General features: G+C 42.9%; 1 protein-coding gene and 1 pseudogene across 1 annotated transcript; both read left to right on the forward strand.

The window, feature by feature from the left end:
* The first annotated feature begins 295 nt into the window (after nucleotides 1-295).
* Nucleotides 296-1,453, forward strand: LOC142661603 (chemerin-like receptor 1; annotated as a pseudogene).
* A 7,484-nt stretch (nucleotides 1,454-8,937) lies between these two features.
* LOC142661604 (C3a anaphylatoxin chemotactic receptor-like) lies at nucleotides 8,938-10,211 on the forward strand. Its single transcript, XM_075839025.1, has one exon. The coding sequence runs from the start codon at nucleotides 8,938-8,940 to the stop codon at nucleotides 9,970-9,972; it is 1,035 nt and encodes a 344-aa protein (XP_075695140.1). The 3' UTR covers nucleotides 9,973-10,211.
* The last annotated feature ends 4,601 nt before the right edge of the window (nucleotides 10,212-14,812 follow it).

Here is a 14,812-nt window from a genome sequence, read left to right on the forward strand (position 1 = left end):
TTTCAAGGGGCATTTATACTTCACTAGCACTGAGCCCCTCAGTTCTAGTAATATTTGGTGTCCAGTGATCTGACCCCCACCATCAGTGATCTCCACCATTCAGTGACCTCCACCATTCAGTGACCTCCACCATTGAGTGAGCTATGAGATGTTGTTAGAACAGATTGCGTAAATTCCTGGATAAACCCCTCTAATTATTATTTTTGTCTTGAGACAATGTCATCTCTTCGATATAGAACATTGCATAGTTTATCTTTCTCTTTCTAACTTACAGTTGACCCTTCTCGCCAAGAATATGGAGAATTATTCAAGATCTGACCTCAATATTACCTGGAATATATATTGTAATATCACGGACAAAGATGATGGCCGCGATGCCCATGTGATCAGTGTTTCATCCGCTGTTATTTGTGCCCTGGTATTCCTCCTGGGGACAACAGTCAATGGCCTCGTCCTTTGGATCAAAGTCTTCAAGATGGAGAAGAAATTCCGCACAATCTTATACATCCATTTGTTCTTCACAGGTTTCCTCTTCTCGTTCATTCAACCTCTGGACATGGTCTACTTTGCCTTAGACATTCACTGACCCTTTGGTTCCTTCCTGTGTAGATTGAACGGTGCTATTTTTTATCTCTACATGTTTGTGAGTTCTCTTATTCTCACTGCATTCAGTATAGACTATTGCTTAGTAATCCTGCTCCACCTTCGTTTCCATTTTTATAGGACCACGAGTTTGGCTTCTGTAGAAGTCCTGGTCATCTGGATCTTCTCTCTTGGGGTCAGCGTACCTTTCTTCATTTTCAAAAACACATATAATTGTCAGAACTCAACCAAATGTCTTTATGGTCTTCTCCACAATCAGAAGATCCAGTATCAGTCCATAGTGTCCACCGCATTTGTCTTTGGCTTCTTCTTACCTTCCTTGATCATCATTTCATGTTTCATTATCACAGGATTATTTTATCACAGGAAGAAAACTTCAAGATATACCACGAGCTTAAAGCTGATTTTCTCACTCCAGATATGTTTCGCCCTCCTTTGGGTTCCTCACCACGTCTTCTCTTTTCTGTCTTCTTCCACCACCGGAGACAGCCATCCAAATTCATTTATCGACAAGGGTTTAACTTTCACCAGGGCATTGGCTTCTTTGACCACTTGTATTTTTCCTTTGATGTATGCTTTTGTTTGTCCAGATTTTAAAAAAGTTTTTCCTGTACTGTCTATGCTGTCCAAAAAAACAATAGAAACTGGAAGGAACCCAACCTAAGAGATCATACATTTTATGATTGCCCAGGTCGCCTTGACATCTGTCCATGGTAGCCTTGTAAATCAATGGAGCTGAATTGCAATACCTAACACAACATATGGATAGGTGTGGTGCTGTTTTTGGAAAAAAGCCATGCTTTTCTATTCCTGTAAAAACCCTTTAGATGGATTTGCAGAACTTTTGGAAGATCCCGGTTTGACATATATATGAATAATAATGGATAATAATAAACTCTTACCTATCAAATCTCCCCTGCAGATGGTTCCATGGACTCTTGAAGGTCTTTGCTTATTTTGCCATAGCAATGACATATGATGCTCAACATGTGACTACTGCAAACAATTACTAGTATATATCTATCTATCCCAGTAAAATATAACTCCTGTACAAAGATGTGCTCTTGATAGGATTAAAGTCCAGGAGCCCATAGCAGTAAAGCACAGTGCTAACCATTATGCCGCCATACATCTCCTACAGAACAATCCATGGAATGAGTGTTACTCATTATTTCTGAATCATCTTTTCCTTTCTCAATACAAATATATAAACATTTTCTGCCAGCCACATAAAAGTCTGATATACAATCAATATCTGATGAAAATCTCCCTCTGTCCTTCTGCTACTTGTTATTGTTTGCAGGAACACCCGCATAACTATCTGCTTACACTTCTAACTAATTCCAGGCAGCAATTTCCTGCAGGTATGTCCCAATCTCAAAGTACTAACAGACCCCTCGAGAATATAGACGCCACCGTTGTAACAAGTCAGTTCCGGAAATTTCTTCCCTCCTAGATATTCCACCATCAACTGTGAGTGATATTATTGTGAAGTGGAAGAAACCGCAGCAACTTAGCCATGAAATACAGACCACGTAAAGTTACAGAGCGGGGGCGCCGAGTGCTGAGGAACAAGTGCAGAAAAGTCACCAACGCTCCACTGACTCAATAACTGCAAAGTACAGACCTCCTCTGACATCAATATCCATATAAAAACAGTGCCCAGGGTCTTAATGACATGGGGGCCAATGCCAGCCTTACATCACAAAGCACAATACCAATGACAATGCATGACTGTGCCCCAGTGAACAAGGTCCATAAAGACATGGCTGGTTGGTTGGTTGGTTGGTTGGTTGGTTGGGTGGTTGGGTGGTTGGTTGGCTGGTTGGTTGGTTGGGTGGTTGGTTGGGTGGTTGGTTGGGTGGTTGGTTGGGTGGCTGGGTGGTTGGTTGGGGGAATGTGGAAGAACTTTACTGGCCCACACAGACTCCTGACCTCAACACCATCCAACATCTTTGGGATGAACTAGAACGGAGAATACGAGCCAGGCCCCCTCCCCCAACATCAGTGTCTGACCTCACAAATTCTCTTCTGGATGAATGGGAAAAATTCCCACAGACCCCAAAATCGTGCAGAAAACCTTCCCAGAAGAGTGGAACCTGTTTTACTGCAAAGGGGGGACCAACCCCACATTAATGTCTATGGATTTAGAATGGGATGTCATAAAAGCTCCTGTAGGTGTAATGTGGAGGTGTTCCAATACTTTTCTCCATATAGTGCAGATATAGATGGAAGAGTTTCATTGAAATGTATTTGATACTATATGGCTATTGATATTGATTTATTATTTAACTAGAACTAGCGTAAAATGTTCCAGACATGCCGCCGATATAATAATACCAGCCATAACGTCTACGTATATATATATATATATATATATATATATATATATATATATATATACTTAATATTACCTAGCATAGTATTATGTAATATTAAAATAATAATATCAGCCATGAGGATGACAGCCTCAGTGCCCATATAACACAGCCAGTCACAATGACTCTTTGCTTTGAGGTCGGCATCCTGCAGAACTCCAAATGCAGCTCTGAAGTATAAAACAGGTTGTAACCCAAGATCAATAATGCAACGTACAAGAACATTTTTAATTTTCTAAACTTTATGTTGGGGTTGAAAGTTCCGCCTACGGGTTTAAAAGTCTATCAAGTGTTAAATACATTGGGCAGTACAGTTACTTTATCTAACTTTTTATCTTACTGTCGTGTTTTCCTCTTTAACGACCAGTCAGACAAATCTAACACATTTAACATCCGAGCATCGGAAGGGAAACGCCACATGTATTCAACAAGTCAAAGATCAGAACAATTGTTAATATATAAGGACACGCAGATGAAACTATACAGTATAGGTGATATACGGGGTTCTTCTATGTGACGATCAAATTTCTTTCAAGAAATTACCTTTAAAAGGTAAGTTGTTATTGAGCTTTTTTATTTATTTTCTATTCTTCTGTTTATGTTTTAATGGTTTGAGTAAAGATATTATGTTACAATTTCACACACTTTAAGGAAAATGGGGCTCTTATTAACATTAAGGGTCGGACTGGCCCACCGGATTGGATCCTCCGGTAGCCCCAGACTCTGACATAACAAAAGACCACAATGCATCCCATTTGCAGCTGTCTGTGGGTCCAATCACTTGCCAGTAGGGTCTATTTCTTATGGGATGATCACAAATAACCTAATAGGACGTATCATCAATAATGTCTGTCTGTGTACAATGTTAACAGTAGAATACAATGCTGATAAGTGGACGTGTTCATGTTCTGTATAGATGGAGGGTGCTCCTCAGAGTCATCTCCTCTGGTGGCCTAAGGAAACCGAATTTGAGCTGCAATACCACACACAACCTATAAACAGGTGTGGTGCTATTTTTAGAAGAAACCGTCCCTTTCTAATCCGGTGCAACCCCTTTAATGGAAATAAAAAAGTCCAAGGATTTGACTACAACTGGCCCGTCAGGGTGAACGGGGGCTATATGGGGCTATTTTCCCTTTCTCTAACTCAGCAGATAGGTCTCAGAAAGGTTGAGCTTGATGGACTAGTATCTTTTTGAACCAAAAGTAACATTTCCTTAGCACCCCTTATAGAAAGTTATACAAGACCACAAAAGACGAAAGGGTCTTTAGAGTCAAGACAATATTGTTATAAACTATCTCAAAGGGCTTTCTAGATCCGGAAATATGAATGTCTCCTCAATGCATGATGAAGTGATCTTCTGGCTTCTCATTTAGAAATGTTAGAAAATTAGAATAGAGAAGTCGAAGAGATCAAATCTTCAAAGCCGCCATGACTTTCCATGACCCTTGGGCCAATTCCTTGTCCCTTTGCTTGCTAACAATTGGGTTCCTTTGAGATGTGAGCCCAGTATAGGTTCTCACCACCTAGTAGCAAAGGAGATGGGATTAACCGAGTCTGACCCCGTTCCTTTGAGTGCCTCATAACCACATTGCTTTTTTCAATGCTATGTATGCCCCTGTACAGCCAATTTGTTTTGGTGGTCTTCGACTAAACCAAATTTGAGATTATTTTTGGTTGGATTTCCCCTATAAATGCAGAAAGGAATTTTATTGCCCACGGCTTTGCCATTGGTTAAGTTCTGGTCTATTATGTTCATTGCATTATTTATCGTAGTGTAGACTTGAGATGTCATATTTTTAGTCACTCAATTTTATAATAATAGATATCTTTACTTTTCCCTCCAGAGGGGTAACTGGAAGCTTTTGGACCCCAATGCCAATTCTGTAACAAAGCCCCCGACCTACTATAAGCCATTTATAATACCGGTGTCTTCTTAAGTGGCAGAGGTTGGCGCAAGCCTTAAAAGTAGACCGGAACATTCATGTAGTTGAAACAGATATTTATTTACAACAGGACAACACGTTTCGGGGTACGCTGGACCCCTTCTTTAGGTAAAAAAACAAAAGACATATAGTGCATGGCAGTGTCAGACAAACATTTAAAAAGGAAGATGTGCCAACAAGTGCATTATTTAGTTGGTACTTCTCCTCCCGGAAAGAGAGTGAACTCAAAAAAGAGAGTGACATAATATTCAATAATTTTTTGGGTGACATAACATCCAGTGCAAAAGAGTCCCATAACATCAAGTTTTTTTTGCTCATAAAATATTTAAAACATGGATGTATATACATATAATCAGAAATAAGTTTACACATTCCAAAATGATTGTGAGAACACATGGGGACATATAATTTTTAAAAAAAAGATTTGTACGTAAACTCGTCCGGGTGAAGAGCGGGTTACAGTCTCCGACTCAGGGAAATGTTTTGGATTTTTTAAATCAATATAGTCTCATGCCCTATGGATTACATGGAAGCATTCAGAGTAATATCTAACCTATCAGCCCTTACGTTACGACTACTCAATTTCCACCCCATATAATATATGATTTCATCTATATACAATCATCTCAGCATCCTATTAATTATTAATAACTATAGTAACCATAACCGGTATAGAAACCTTCCATGTGGCACCTTCAATAAGCACTCGATCAACTTGTAGTTTTTATTGCGGTCTTAATATCTCATATATATATATATATATACACACATACACACATACACACATACACACATACACATACACACATACACACATACACACATACACACATACACACATACACACTTCTAACATTTTATAATTGTACTTTAGTTAAATTTAAATGTCGTTAAAAGTCCTTTAGCAATCGTACTATTAATAGATACATTGTTATTGTATTAGGTAATATTCCGAGGCTCGCAACTGCGATTCTAGAAATAGTCTTAAAAAAAAACAAATAAAAAGCACCTGGACATATTGTTCTTGTTAATTGCTGTTCACCAATTAACTTCGGGGTAAGCCTATGTGGTTTATTTTTCTTGTCACAATAGGGCTCCCTTTTGGCATCTCATTGTACACCTCGAGGTTGCCAGTTAAGCACTTTGCACCGTTGGGAAACAACACACTGCTCTGCTTGAAAGCAGTTTAGGGGCTACGTCTGTTTGTGTAATATATTAATAATAAAAAAACAAAAAAAAACAATTTACAATTCATTGTCATAACACACAAAAACTGTTGCAATAAAATGTAATAATTTATTCATCACAAACATAAGGCAGTAGTAAATGCACACTGTAACCCGCTCTTCACCCTGACGAGTTTATGTACAAAACGTTTACATTTTTTATATGTCCCCATGTGGTCTCACAATCATTTTGGAATGTGTAAACTTTTATTTATGAGTCTATGTATATGCATCGATGTTTTAAATATCTTAGGAGCGAAAAAAAACTGGATGTAATGTTACCAAAAAACACTGGATGTTATGTAACAAAAAGGGTATGATCACAAAACCTCTTTTCAGGCGTAATTCGAGGCGTACGGCTCCAATATGTCGGCAAACATCTGCCCATTGCCTGCAATGGGTCTTACGATGTTCTGTGCAGACGAGCTGTCATTTTACGCGTCGCTGTCAAAATACGGCACGTAAGGGTATGATTACACGACAGCGCAAAATATGTATGAAATTACGGAGCTGTTTTCAGGCGAAAACAGCTCCTGAATTTCACACGTAATTGCATGTACTGGCGTTTTTCGCAGCGTCCATTACAGACGTAATTGGAGCTGTTTTTTAATGGAGTCAGTGGCGTAACTACCGCCGTAGCAGCAGTAGCGGCTGCTACGGTGCCCGCGGCATGAGGGGGCCCATGTTGCCCGCCGACACGGGTCCCCACCATGGCCGGAGGCTCCGCTAGCAGCCGCTATGGCTGCTACAGCGGGACGCCACTGAACAGTACGGCAGAGCAGGGAGGTATCTCCCCGCTCTGCCATTAAACAAAAGACATGTATCCCCTCTCCACAGGATCTCCACAGGATAGGGGATACATGTTTGATCGCTGGCAGCGATAGGGAGAACTGGGGACTGAAAGTCCCCTGACTTTCTCCATCACAAACCTGGGACTTCCGGGGTCTGTGTCGGCAGCTCCGGAGAAATGAATGGAGCGCCGGTCCCTCTTGTGCGCATGCGTGACCAGCGCTCCTTTCATTTTGAGTGAGCTGCGCAGACGCCGGAAGTCAGAGGTTAGTCATGGAGAACTTCAGGGGGACTTTCGGTCCCCCGTTTTCCCTATCACTGCCAGCGATCACACATGTATCCCCTATCCTGTGGATAGGGGATACATGTCTTTTATTAGGACACACTGTAGGTCGCATTTTTTTGGGAGGGGGGACGCTACATGGGGGGGATGGTGTATGGTGTTCCCTACAGGGGGGACTGACGCTGTATGGCGTTCCCTACAGGGGGGGACGCTGTATGGCGTTCCCTACAGGGGGGACGACGCTGTATGGCGTTCCCTACAGGGGGGACGACGCTGTATGGCGTTCCCTACAGGGGGGACGCTGTATGGCGTTCCCTACAGGGGGGGCTGTATGGCGTTCCCTACAGGGGGGGCTGTATGGCGTTCCCTACAGACCCCCCCTGTAGGTAACGCCATACAGACTCCCTGTAGGTAACGCCATACAGTCCCCCCTGTAGATAACGCCAGACAGCCCCCTCTGTAGGGAACGCCATACAGCCCCCCCTGTAGATAACGCCATACAGTCCCCCCTCTAGATAACGCCATACAGCCCCCTCTGTAGATAGCGCCATACAGTCCCCCATGTAGATAGCGCCATACAGTCCCCCTGTAGATAACGCCATACAGCCCCCCTGTAGATAGCGCCATACAGCCCGCCCCTGTAGATAGCGCCATACAGCCCCCCCCTGTAGGGAACGCCATACAGTCCCCCCCTGTAGGGAACACCATACACCCCCCTGTAGGGAACGCCATACAGCCCCCCGTAGATAACGCCATACAGCCCCCTCTGTAGATAGCGCCATACAGCCCACTCTGTAGATATCTACAAAGGGGGCTGTATGGCGTTATCTACAGGGGGGCTGTATGGCGTTATCAAAAGGGGGGGGTTTGTAAAAAAGGCACTATATACAAGGGGGGGGGTTGTGTGACACCCAGGGGAGGGGGGGGGCCCCAGTCAAAAGTTTGCTATGGGGCCCAGTCTTTCCTAGTTACGCCCCTGAATGGAGTCATTGAAAAACGGCTCTAATTACGTCCCAAGAAGTGTCCTGCACTTCTTTTGACGAACCGTCTTTTTTACGCGCCGTCTTTTGACAGCGACGCGTAAAATGACAGGTCGTCAGCGCAGTACATCGTAAAACCCATTGAAAGTAATGGCCACATGTTTGTTGGCGTAATGGAGCCGTTTTTTCAGGCGTAATTCGGGGGGGGTAAAATGCACGAATTACGTCTGAAACTTGGTCGTGTGAACATACCCTAAAATAATGGCTCGTCAAAAGAAGTGCAGGACACTTCTTGGGACGTTTTTTGGAGCAGTTTTCTTATAGACTCTATTGAAAACAGCTCCAAAAAGGCCGCAAAATGTATCCTGCATAGCATTCTAAACCCCAGCGGAGTGGGCACCATCCGACAGAAGGGGACCTGGCACCGGCAGCTTTCTTATCTTCTACACGCCTAAATACAGTGTTGTGCCTACGTATTAGGCGAGCCTCTGCAATTGCTTACACGCTGCCTCCTTTTATTGAACGTCCTCACCCTATTTAGCGCTATTATTTCCTTTTCTCCAGCCCTGTTTTCAGTAAGTGGCAGAGTGACCTTCGGGACAGTTCAGGCATTAGGCCCCTGGGGCAGCGGCTACCGCTACACCCCCTATAGATATGCTCCTGTTTTCCACCACATACTTGCCTTTTGCCTTAAACCTTATCATTAATTTATCCTTGTACAGGAGGAGACTCATGGATCCTTTCCCTGAAGATTATGAAATCCAATACAATTTTAGCTTCAGTGACGAGACTTGGAAGGCTGAAATGGAATCGTATCGGAAGATGCTACAATACTTCGATATATCACGTATCGTTTTGTTTACCATCACTGCCGTTGTGGGAATCGTCGGCAACGGTTTAGTCATCTGGATTGCCGGATTTAAGATGAAAAGCGTCAGTGCCGTGTGGTTCCTGAACCTGGCCGTGGCCGATTTCATATCTTGTCTATTCCTTCTGTTATATGTTGCGGAATGGTCTTCTCCAAATTTTCAGGTGCAGAGTATTTTGTTATGCATGATACGTTTTTTCATGCTGTCTTTGAACATGCTGACTAGTGTCTATTTCCTAATGGTCATCAGTCTTGACCGATGTGTGTCCACCATGTGGCCCTTTTGGTCCAGGGTACACAGAAGAAATAAACCAGCCCGTATTATATCAGGAATAATTTGGGTGTTCTGCCTCGTGGGTGGCTTCATGTATGAGGCTTATCATTTCGAGTATCTTCTTGAGTTTGAGTGCGTTGTAAAGCGTTATCTCTTAGAATTTGATAGGTTACAACCTAGACAAAAGCATATCCCCAGAATGATTGTCATGTTTGCTTTGCCTTTTACCATTATTTTAGTTTCCTATAGTCTTGTGGCCTTCAAGCTAAGAGCGAGAAATAGATGGCACAAGTCCAACCGGCCATTCAAAGTGATCATTGCTCTGGTCGTTTGCTTCTTCATCTGTTGGTTTCCCTTTCACATTTCTTCCCTAACACCAGACATCGATAAGACTGAAGAAAATCTATGGAAGAACGTTCTCAAGGAAGAGATATGTCTATGCCTTGCCTATTTTAACAGTTGTCTTAATCCTATCATCTACGTCTTACTCGGCCCGGAAGTCAAAGCAAAGACCTTACGATCCAAAATGGAAAGTGCTATGACTGGACAGTATGATCTAAATGATGGTGATGAAATATGCCACACGACTGACAGAACTAGAGAACGAGGTTCCTCAGCATTATAAAGATTTCAGATTTTCAGCCTATATTTCCTGATACGTATACAGCACCACCGTAGTCCTCGCCCTCACAATGCAATTTTCTTATCTCCCACCCTATGACCAATTTTATAGAAATGTAAAGAAGACCGGTCACCTCTCCTGACATGTCTATTTTAGTAGTTCCTTGTATTCCCCATGATCCTTGTATTCCCCATGAAATGACAATTCTGGAACATATTTAGTTGTTCCGATCCCCTGTTATTCCTCCTAGAAATGTATGAATAAATTGACAACTGGGTGTTACCATTCCCTTGTCAAAGGGGCATGTCCCTACACTGTCTCACGGGGTCAGCACTGATTGGACAGTGTCAGTCTGTGTAGGGACACACCCCCAACTGGTAACACCCTGTTCTTAATTTATTCATTCATTTCTAGGCGGAATAACAGAGGAGACACAATGAGTTATAAGAAAAGAGGCTCCAGAATTGTTATTTCATGGAGACATGCAGACATGTCAGGAGAGGTGACCTGTCCTCTTTAATTGACCTATCAGAATGTTTTTTTAGGTGTGGAAGGAAACCAGATTATGTAGGGAAATGTTTCTCAACACCAGTCCTCTATTAACCCCAATAGGTGAGGATTTGATGGTATCCCATAGAGAGAACACCTGTGGCAATTCCTGATGCTTGGAGTCTGTATGGCAACACTATAGGAGTCCCAATGTGCACTACGGATCGGTAGGGACCGTGGCCCACATTTATTAGGCAGTGTATGTGATGTTTTGGGGTACACTGCACCGATAAAAAGTTGCAAGTGTTGTCCTGCACCATTTTTGTGATTTTGTCAAATAACAAGAAAATTGGGCGCGGTGCAATGGAGAATTGGTTTATGTCACATGTGGAGCAGGATGAGAAGGTACAATTTTAGATACAAATTTAATTTCCTCACTGACAGATATTTCAAAATGTGGCAGATTTAATTTGAGGCGTGCACCTTTTAATAATACTCAGACTGGCATCAAAAACGCCAAACTTATTTCATGTGGGCCGCTATGTGTTGCCATATAGTGCCTCCATATGGTACCGCATTATAGAGGTATTCTCTTATAGCAGCAAAGTATGAGCCCATAGACTTCTTAGGGTGCCATAATATGTCTTTGGAGCCATAAAACGTCCATGCCTTAATATTAAGGAAATCCTAAAAAAATGACCTGTTGGGGGGTACTTGAGAAAAACTAATCTGGGGGGTAACCCACACAAGCAGAGACAGGGTGTGGACCTACAACCCCCATATAAATGTTGCGCTATTTGGACCTAAACCCAGGAAGCCGGGCTACAAGGCTAAACTACTAGCCACTCAGCCACCCAAAACACTCCAATGTGGCAAACTTTCCCGCCTGATGGGTATATGCACACAAAAGTAAATTGCATATAAACTGATGATAAACAGTAGGAACATATATGATCCGTTTCCATGTAACTAAACTTTTCACGTCATTTCTAAATTGTTTAAAATTAGGATCTGATTTTATTATCTACAAACAGCGCCCCTCTTGAACATTGACTGTGTCTGGTACTGCAGCTTAGACACATTCGGGTAAATACCAGTCATAGCCCACAGACAAAAGTGGTGCTGTTTTGAAAAAAACAAAAAAACAAAAAAGTTGTAAATCTTTCCTCTAATCTCATACAAAAAAAGTAGGTAAATAAATATTTACTTATAAATTATGCAAAATGATGGTATGAATGGACATTCCTCCTAACTTGTATTTTAACTCGCTTTGTAGCTGTATTTTATGTATTTTTGCCTTGTACGGGGGGAGGCAACAAAAATGAAGGAATCATGTGGATTTTTGTAATTCATAAATTGTATGATACTCCCAAGAATAAAAAATACATACAAATGTAATGCTCAGGTATCTACAATCATTTTATACTTACAGATAAAATGTTCTAGAATTTGTTAAGCGATTTTCACCAATTTAGGCGCACGGCTGTTTTGCCAGATTATAACCTAGGTTCAAACACACAGTTGCACTATCATCCATCTCTTGCTCATTGAAGCGCTATACGTATATTTTTATACACCAATCGGCCATAACAGCTTAATATTGTGTATATCCCCCTCATACCACTAAAACAGCTCTGACCCATCGAGGCCTGGACTCCACAAGACGTCTGAAGGTTCCTGTGGTCTCTGGTACAAGATATTAGCGGCAGATCCTTTAAAGGGGTTTTCCACGTTCTGACAGCTGAAGACCAATGCACTTGATAGGTCATCAGTATATGATCAGTGTTTGTCTGACACCCGGACCGCGCACCGATCCGCCACTCCGGCTGCCTCCGGGCACCAGACGATATTGCCGGAAACAGATGGCTCCAGATAAATTATAGCAAATTATTCAAGTGAATAGGAGAGATGCAGCTCTGCCGAATGGCCGTTATGCAACTATTGCATACAGTTCCAAACATCCGTGTACGGAGGCTTCCGGAGTGACAGATCGGTGCAGTGTCAGGTGTCGGACAAGCACTGATCATATACTGATGACCTATCCGGAGAATAGGTCATCCGTTGTCAGAAAGTGGAAAACCGTTTTAAGTCCTGTAAGTTGTGAGGTTGGGCCTTGGTTGGGACTTGTTTTTCCAGCACATCCCACAGATAATCGATCGGATTGAGATCTGGAGAATTTGGAGACAAGTCATAACCTTGAATCCTTTGTCATGTCCCTCAGACCATTCCTGAACAATGTTTGAAGTGCGGCGGGGGCATTATCCTGCTGAAAGAGGGCACTAACATTACGGAATACGCTGCCATGAAGATGGTACTTGTCTGCAGCAATGTTTAGGTCGGTGGTACGTGTCACATCTACATGAATGCCAAGACATGAGGTTTCCCAGCAGAACATTGCACAGAGTATCACACTGCCCCTGCCGGCTTGCCGGCAATAATTTTTTGTGGTACAGCATATCTTCTGTAGGATCGGACCAGGCGGGCTAGTCTTCACTGCCTACACGCATCAATGAGCCTTAAGCGCTCATAATCCTGTTGATGGTCACTGGTTGTCCATCCTTGGACCAGTTCTGTAAGGTACTAACCACTGCATACCAGGAACGCCCCACAAGACTGGCCGTTTTGGAGATGTTATGACCAAGACGTCTTGCAGTAAGGTGAGCCTAGGTAGCATATGGCCTCCTGAAGGCTTGTAATTGTAAGGATGGCACGATGACAAGAGGTTTCTTTCAAACTCAACTTTACTGGGCCTGTGTTGGCAGCACACAAGGCCACAACAAGAAAAATAATTTCTCAATGTGAGAGGCACAGTTTTTAGTCACGGCTCAGACAGGCGAATGATGGCTCCTGCCCATCACCCACCACTGCTCACATGACTCCCTGCAAACATAAGGATGATCATATCTGTCACCTGCAATGAGTTCAAGGAACACAGACTCAGGTCCAACGTCAGTGCCGTAACCTCTCCACAGCAGTTATCGCTCTCCAGCAGTTCTCTTTATCAATGGAACAATAGCCAGGTTCCTCCTCTCTTCCTTCCAAAAACTGAATAATGGTTAGCGGGAAAACCGCCATTTTATAACCTAGGTGCCGCCCTCAGTGTCATAATATGCTGCATGTATGGCACAGCATAGAATTTAGCAAAGATAGCATCCAGGCCATACGTCCCGGTACAACTAAATACATGTTATTACTGGCCAGATAAATATAGGATAAGTATGGGGGCCGGACATGCCACTCCTCCAGTGGGACGTCACCTAGGGGGTAAAGTCAGCCCAAAAAGCAGCATACTAGCTGTAATATCCACAGCCACAGACTCCTCTCTTCCTTCAAGGAGATGCCAGCACATGCAGCCCTCCTGGCCTGCAGTGACCACTAGGGTGCGCACACGAGCTCAGACCCGGCCTTAAAGGGCCAGCGCGCACACATGTTTAGAATTGTCTAATCAACTTGGACTATTAGAAGGGCCCTGCCCCTTCACTCATTGCCTGAGCGTTGTTGTGTTTACCTGTGTTAGTCTTGCAAATGGTCCCTTAGTGTTTTCCAGTTCCCAGTGTTCCCGTTCCTGCTACCTGTATCCTGTATCCTGTGCTACCGTTGTTTCTGTGCCTTAGAGAGTTGGAGTCGTGTTGTGCCACCGAGCACGCCTGCTGTGTTACACCACGCCTGGTGTCTTCTGCCAAGGTCCCAACCGAGCCTAACCATTGCTACTGTCTAAATTACCACAGGTACCCTTACACGGACTATAGACTTTACCTGGTACACCGTGTGGCCAGCTCCTTCGGTGGAATGGCCCAGTGGGTCCACATACCCACAGATCGTGACAACAGCACATATTGAAACTGATCCACTTGACTATAAGTCTACAGCTATTGTTCCCATCTTCTCGTGGGGCTCTTTATGTCTTGGGGTACCCACGACATATCCCTGCTTTTCTCTCTTCATTTATTTAAGAGCAGCACTGGTAGATAAATAAGTTCCATTTAGCACATTAAGAGTAAAGTAACAAAACACTTACACTATCTCAAAATCTTATCGTCTTTTATTTTATCTGCGTTACATAATACAGAGAAATCACATTTTGAAGCTAGAAACTGAATGAAAGCTCTCTGTGATGGTCCCCAAAAACACAAGGACATGACAATTTGCTTTTTTACAAGAGATGAGTTCGGAGACTGCAGGAATAAGACGACATACACACTCATTCCAAAAATATAGGTAAGATCATTTTTACTGATAATTCACATTTCTATTGCAGACATGGACATTACATTATTGTTTACTAACAACATCTTTGAGGTTATCTATATAACCAATCTACCGAAAAAGTTGTCTGACTTTGTAAATAGATTGT

Source organism: Rhinoderma darwinii, chromosome 10 (assembly GCF_050947455.1).
Source record: "Rhinoderma darwinii isolate aRhiDar2 chromosome 10, aRhiDar2.hap1, whole genome shotgun sequence".
Lineage (NCBI taxonomy): Eukaryota > Metazoa > Chordata > Amphibia > Anura > Rhinodermatidae > Rhinoderma > Rhinoderma darwinii.